At 48.0% G+C, this 7,275-nt stretch overlaps 2 protein-coding genes across 2 annotated transcripts; one reads left to right on the top strand and one right to left on the bottom strand.

The window, feature by feature from the left end:
• Positions 1-2,471: 2,471 nt before the first annotated feature.
• Positions 2,472-3,309, bottom strand: LACBIDRAFT_322552 (uncharacterized protein; the record flags this gene model as incomplete). Its single annotated transcript, XM_001875568.1, has 4 exons — positions 2,472-2,645; positions 2,708-2,785; positions 2,840-3,093; positions 3,150-3,309. The coding sequence occupies 4 exons, from the start codon at positions 3,307-3,309 to the stop codon at positions 2,472-2,474; spliced, it is 666 nt and encodes a 221-aa protein (XP_001875603.1).
• A 1,161-nt stretch (positions 3,310-4,470) lies between these two features.
• LACBIDRAFT_322551 (uncharacterized protein) lies at positions 4,471-6,612 on the top strand (the record flags this gene model as incomplete). The annotated part of the gene is made up of 10 exons (XM_001876012.1): positions 4,471-4,567; positions 4,661-4,768; positions 4,819-5,004; positions 5,058-5,114; positions 5,306-5,418; positions 5,595-5,712; positions 5,925-6,086; positions 6,234-6,356; positions 6,412-6,489; positions 6,554-6,612. 10 exons carry the CDS (start codon positions 4,471-4,473, stop codon positions 6,610-6,612), a joined length of 1,101 nt encoding a protein of 366 aa, XP_001876047.1.
• Positions 6,613-7,275: the final 663 nt, after the last annotated feature.

The following is a 7,275-nucleotide window of genomic DNA, read 5'->3' as shown; positions in this document are numbered from 1 at the left end:
TGTTCGACTATGGTTGGAGAATTCGGGTAAGTTCAATGCGCCCCTAAAAAGTGCATTGCTAAATGTCTGTTTCAAGCAATCATCCATTACACTCGTTGGAGAACTTCTCTTCAAGGTATCTGGAATCTCAGGAAAGGCCTCCGAGGTTGAAGAAGAGGAAGTTGCGGCAGGTGCGACAGCCGAGTCGTCTCGTCAAGAAGAACTTGGGGCGAAGGCTATTGATCAGACGATACCCACTTTGTTGGAAGCGCTTCGTCAGCCTGGAAAGGGTTCTGGGACTGCTCTTGAGGCGTTGCGAGAGGTCATGGTACACATGAACTGTGACGAAGCCATAGAGTCGCTAGCCTTGGCATGGTTACTTCGATCTGGTATGTTTTGCCAGCCTCCTTTCTAGCCGTATTGCTCAAAGTTCTTTAGCGCCTCCTGAAATTGGTGAACTCATCGGAACGCGAACATTCGAAGCCCTTTCCATCCAATTCTATTGGGTCCATTTCCATATATGATGCACTCTAATTTATCCGTCTTAAGATTGGGGTTAAGCCTACCTTTGCATTGTGTTTTTATCGTATCGGAGTCGACGTACTTCTCTTGCAGATACGCAAATACTAGGAGGAATGGCTCCGCCGCGGAGCGCGTGTACAGTTCGTGTTAACATTGCCTCATGCAACGACGACCAGAGCGAAGACCAAGGTGACCAAACATTTTCTCCGAAATCGTCTTTATGGTTTACTGACCAACTAAAAGACAAAATCCAGGCGGAGGATCCCAGCAGAGGCCCAATTTGGCTAGAAGCTGGCGGACAACCTCAACGCTGAGATCGTGCTTGGGACCCTCCGGAATTGTGATGAAACCGTTCAATGGCTTGGCTACTTTGCTAACCACTGACGATTGACTGGTGACTGCTAACCAGGTGGACATCCAGCTCTTGACCACGGCCGGCGATGAAACGGCGGAAGGCGCATTGTGATACGGAGGGACGAGTGAGTTGGGGTAGGGCTTCGAAAATTCGATGATTTACATCGTTTTCGTCGCTTCGCACCGATTAGGCGTGCTGGACCAGGTGCGCCCCAACTCTCCAGAGTTCTCCCAGCGGCGTCGGAGACCTCAGCATCCAACTCCGCGCTCCTCCCTTTGCCTTTATCGCAATGGGAACCCGTCAAAAGTAATTGGCAGGCCATCGTTTGTTATCCCCCACTCTCCCCCCTGTACACTCTCTTTGCTGACATGCACCACGTAGGTCAAATCGGTACACAGCCAATTGCCCGACCTTCCTTGTAGCACCACGACTCGACACATGCAGCATGATGTCCCGCCCCCCTGTACACTCTCTTTGCTGACATGCACCACGTAGGTCAAATCGGTACACAGCCAATTGCCCGACCTTCCTTGTAGCACCATGACTCGACACATGCAGCATGATGTCCCGAAGACGCTGCTGAAAGAGTCCATCTCTCAGCACCCGGTCTCTCGTTTTCATTCACTTTATCAAAAAATTGACGACCGCAATGTTCTTAAGGGACAAGCCCATCAAGAAGACAGTTACCTACTTCGTCATAATGTAAAGGACAGTAATCCGCGAGACTGCCTCCCCGATTTGGTCATCCCGTTGAGCGCTGCAGAAGGAGTTCGCGATGGGTGCCAACGAACCGCTTGCACGTAATTATGTAAGGAATCAACACACCATCAACTCTGTCATACTCTGCTCATGCTACTTCAGATCTATATTGTTCAGTCAACCAAAAGACGTCGACACATGGCGTCAGCGATTGGCGGGTTTTAATCCAGTGCGTTCATCTCTCATGGCAAAAGGTCGGAAACAAGGCGAGCACTGGAAATCCAACATTTCAGGTGGACGAGTACGACCCCTCACAGAGCGGAGAGGTAAGACGGCTCTCCTGCATTCCCTTGTTCGAATCTTACCGCCATTTTAGGTGACAGCTAAATAGACGTACGCTGGTGAAGTCGGTAAATAGGATGTAAGGCATTATAGTACAATGATACCGTGCACTCCAAAAGCATTCAAACGGAAAGAGGCTGATGCTGAAGGGCGCTCTGAGCCCCACTCACGAAACCGCAAATCTGGTGCCGCCGACCTCGCAGACCTCATATTCAAGGCCTTCACGCTGACATGCTTTTTGTGCAGCGATCTGTGGGGCGGTGTGTACTGATTAGCTGCTTCCCTCGACTTGTGCTCACTACATCAGTGATTCTATCATAGTGATATCTGTCCGCCTATCGTTTCGTTGCTGACAATGCCCGTCTTTCGCAGCCTTGGTAGCGTCACTTCGATCTGGTACGCTTTGTCAACCTCGTTTCTAGCCGCAAGTTCTTTAAATTTAGACCCTCCTGAAAATGGTAACTTCTGAGGGGATGAAAAGATCCACGCTACGACGGACTCGCGACCTTCCTTACCATGGTGGAAGATGCGAAACAAGTCGTCATTTATAACACATAACAATCCTACTAACAATCTACTTGAAAGCAATGGAACACAAGGTAGAACCGTCTATCTTGATTTCCATAACCCTGCTGGGCTGTTCATCCTCATTGCATGCGAGACACTCTATGACCCCTTGTAAAGAGTCTGATAATTCTTGTACCCACTCAGTAAGAGAAGCCATCGTCTCCGCCAAATTATCGCTCTCCTGTTGAGGGAAACAGACCATGAGACAAAATAAAGAGAAAGAAAAGGAGTGAAAGAACCTACGGAACTATCACCTTCTATATCAAATTCGGACATGGGACTCGGGCTGGTGTTCCTGGAGCTGAGCACCATGGGGAGATCCTAGATAGTTGCTGAACAAAGTTGCACGAGAAGGGCTGCAGGAAAAGTACTCACTTCCGTGCGATACTGATGCTGGTGCAATCCAACAAACACGGAAGTCGGGGGACTGTAGTCCTGGGCGTGAAATGCCTGTGCGAAAGGCAACGGGATCGTCGGGGTATCAGGACTTAGGGAACCGTGGTTCTGGGCTTGGAATGCCTCTGCGAAAGGCGACGGGATCGTCGGGGTATCAGGACTTTCAAGTTGGGTCACTGAGCTCCTTAGGTCCACCAAAGCTTGAGCGGCGCGAAGTTCATCATCTTGGAGGACTGGATGATGCGTCGTCGCATCAGTCCAACATCACTGGCAGTCGAAATTTACGCACCCTCTGGCATAACAACGTCGGAGGCCTTGTCCTCGTCTGCTACAGTGGCTCGTGACATGCGGGCGGTGGCCACGCTCAGGCTAGTTCCATGGAGATTGAGTTGGTATGGCGCAAGTCTAAGACGTCGGTGAATGGCTGAACGAACATGGCGGTGGATCATTGTGAGGACTAGAGTGGCATGGAACAGAAGGAAAGTAGGGAACGAAGACAAGGAAAAAAGATCCATGAAAAGGCGTCCTTAACAAAGAGGAGTTGGATCGTTTGGATCTACTGACAGTGACATGAGAAAGAGATTTATGAAAGAGATGGGTGTGGTGAAAGTGATCGCGAAGGGTCCAACCCCGATGCATCAAGCATGAGGCAACCTTTGCTGATGAATACTATTAGCTAACTACTGACCAATAGTTCAAACAAGCGTTTGCGGGTGATACGCAAGCCACCAAGGCCGTCCTCAAGAACAGAGAGTGGCGGGTGACGAGGAAGGAGCTTCAGGATATGTGAGCACATGTTCATAGTCAATCGAGTTCAGTACAAACGCACCTTAATTGTCAGAACCTCCACAATTGACGAAGACCCATCCGTACACAGATTACCATCAATGCTCAAGACTAAGCGAATTGCTACCTTGTTTACCTTGATACTGAAGCAGTCCGAGAAAGTACCAATGTCTGGAAATCTTGGCGGGGAAAGTGGGAACTCTTGCGATTGCTCGGCCTTGAATATTTTACCCTGCTACTACAAATGATGGATCGGTCAGTAACTGAAAACTTTAATGAGAAGTGCCGATACCTCAGTTGTTTGTTGATCGATCAGATTCAAGAAAGAAAAGTTAACGTTGAGGAGACTGCACGTGGTGGCGTATGCGACAAAAGGTGTGTGGGCACCTAAAGGGATTCAGTTTTGCAAAGACGTTTGTGCCATCCCTGGCCAAGCTTAATCAGGAGGATTGTCAAGAGGTGAATGTTCGACGACGGCCGATAGTCATGCTCATTGAAGCTAGCTAAAACTAACCATCTGGTTAGCAGTCACCAGTCAATCGTCAGTGATTAGCAAAATGACAAAGCCTGGACAAGACCTCGTGTTAGTTCTCGTGGTATTGTTTCACGACATCTCAGGCACCGGCAGGTTGGATCTGATTGAGTGACGACGCAAGGGTAATTGGTTAGATGTTGAGGTATAATATAAAGTGACCCTAATAGCGATAAGTTCATCTGAAGACCTAGAAGTTAGACGGCATCGTATATCATGTAGCAGGCAGGTAATCACCAGTCAGGAATGACGCTGCAAAAAAAATGCAATAGACCCGAGAGAGTTCAATGGAATGGGCTTCATATTTCATGAGACGATCGGAGGAACAGCCCCGCCACGCGGAGCGCCTGTAAAGTTCGTTTTTGGAGTTGGAAGAGAGGTGAAGGGAGGTATGTATAATTTGGTTGTGTTTATTTCCAAAGCTATTCCGAATATTAATGACGATCATGATCATTCTTCCACTCATGCACAACGACGACCAGGACGAAGAACAAGGCCGCCAGAGACCAAGGCCACTATCAAGGTGAAGGCCGTAGTCACTACTACTATGGCCTGGATTGTGCGACAGAGGGGTTGGATGAGGCGGAATGGTGCGTAACTACTGTAAACGCCAATCTCAATTTCTAAATTGCTGTATCAGATTGGTCCAACGCTGTCAGTAGTGGTCTTATCGGGCGCCATGATCTAAAAATGTGCCGACAGCCGTCCGATCACGTCAACGCTGGATATGTTCAAGGTTTCGCACTCGAGCTCGACGCAAACATCTACAGTGGATCCACTGCCCTCCCGATTGGTCCCACGACGAAGTCGCATCACCTCTTGGACTGTGCGTCCTTCTTCCATTCAGTATGGATACCGAAAGTTTACGAAATCTAACAGGTGCTTTCGAGCAATTCGAACAGAAAATGCTTACATGGACCTACATCGCTTTTTCCAGTGTGTATCGACCAAGCTTGCGCCCTTGTTGCAACGATTAAGGCACATGCCCTTCCTGGATTTCTCCGAAATCGTTTCAACGGTTTACTGACCAAATTGGAAGACCAAAAACAGGTGAAGGTTCTTCTTCCCGAACGCGCTGCCGTGCAGGTCTTTCGTCGGCTGCGGCTGAATGGCTGCGTATCGTCCAGCACCAGATGGCAACGATGCAGACAATGATACCGAGGCACGCTCTTCACTCGAGTGTGCACGTCCTCCTCCTCTTCCCCTTCCTTCTTCTTTCAAGACAGAAGCAATGTTCCACGTTCGTTGTACATTCGAGAACAAAGGCGCTATACACGACGATTCGGAGGCAAGTGTTCCACTTTTTTTCAAGGGTGCGCTCAATCTTACAGAATATTAGACTACCTCACAACGTTACCTCAATGAACCCTGGTCTTGTGGTTTTGCCAGGGAATAAAACTTTCAAATTTCTTCAAGCCGACAAATGTGCCAACATACTCCATTCTTCGGTTCGACAAGGGCAGAAACGAGAGCTTACACATGAATTGTGACGAAGCCGTAGAGTCGCTAGCCTTGGCATGGTTACTTCGATCTGGTATGTTTTGCCAACCTCCTTTCTAGCCGTATTGCTCAAAGTTCTTTAGCGCCTCCTGAAATTGGTGAACTCATCGGAACGCGAACATTCGAAGCCCTTTCCATCCAATTCTATTGGGTCCATTTCAGTTTTTGCAGCGCCAATCCTTGACTGCTGATCGTTAACCTGACTGCTACATCATATACGATGCACTCTAATTTATCAGTCTTCAGGTTGGGGTCAAGCCTACCTTTGCATTGTGTTTTTATCGTATCGGAGTCAACATGCTTCTCTTGCGGATACGTCAATACTAGGAGGAATGGCTCTGCCGCGGAGCGCGTGTACAGTCCGTGTTAACATTGCCTCATGCAACGACGACCAGAGCGAAGACCAAGGTGACCAAAGATCAACACCACTATCAAAGCAAGAACTGCCATCGCCAAGGCTGTTGCAACGAACAACGGCTTCGTGGCACATGCCCTCCGTGAATCTCTCCGAAATCGTTTCTATGGTTTATTGACCAACTGGAAGACAAAATCCAGGCGGAGGATCCCAGCAGAGGCCCAATTTGTCTAGAAGCTGGCGGACTACTTCAATGCTGAGATCGTGCTTGGGACCCTCCGGAATTGTGACGAAACCACTTAATGGCTTGGCTACATTTACCCGTGCGTGTGTACCTTCCTTTTCTCCTCTTCTCCCGAATCTAACATTTGTTTGTAGCTTTATTCGCATCGAAGCGGGCTGGAGAGTCGAAGACGCTGATGCAGAGGCTGAATCCGGATCGAAGCCAAAAGGCGGGTAGGCGTGGATTACCAAGAGGAGGATGTCCTCACGCTGCTGCTGTAAATTCATGGCCTTTTAGGGTTTGTCCTCGTCGCTGACCTGGTCTTTGTGCAGCAATCCGTGGGCGGTGTGTACTGATTAACTGCTTCCTTAAGACAGCTCTCGACCCTTTTTGTGGGTACTATTTGTCCTCCCATTGTTTCGTCGCTAACAATGCCCGTCCCGTAATACAGGAGAATGCTGTCGTTCCCCATGGTCTCATCGGTCATTCAGGCGAGACTGGTAGCTACCACTTACATCATGTACTCCTGAGCTGTACCATAGAAGTTCCTGCTTAGCTACCGTGAATGAAATGAAATGAATTTTCATTCATTCACGGCACCTGTTTCATTCTAGATAATTTATTCTGTTTCATTCATTCCTGGTGACTGTTTCATTTTTTTCTTTCATTCCACCAGGGCAACTGTTTCATTCCTTGCTTCATTCTTCTCAGGTGCCTATTTCATTGTTAGAGCTGGGAAAATGATTATGTAATTGATACAAAATATTTAAGTGCCTTATTTGGCAACAGCATGCCTATCTCATTGTGTATTTGAGCCTCAAATGCAAAAGTACCCCCATATGGCCTCCCACACCACTGCAGTAGGGCACAACACATATCAGGCATAATTGTATATTATTTCCTTATTTAGATGTGTGTTAAAACATCGAAATTGTTGCCTGAAAGAATGAAACAAAAATGAAATAACTGCCTGGAAAGAATGAAATGAAAATTCCATGGCAATGAATGAAGAAAAAAAT

The sequence above is a fragment of the Laccaria bicolor genome, genomic scaffold, assembly GCF_000143565.1.
Source record: "Laccaria bicolor S238N-H82 LACBIscaffold_3 genomic scaffold, whole genome shotgun sequence".
NCBI lineage: Eukaryota > Fungi > Basidiomycota > Agaricomycetes > Agaricales > Hydnangiaceae > Laccaria > Laccaria bicolor.
The sequence above is the reverse complement of the archived record's forward strand: the minus strand, read 5'-3'. Positions and strand labels throughout refer to the sequence as shown.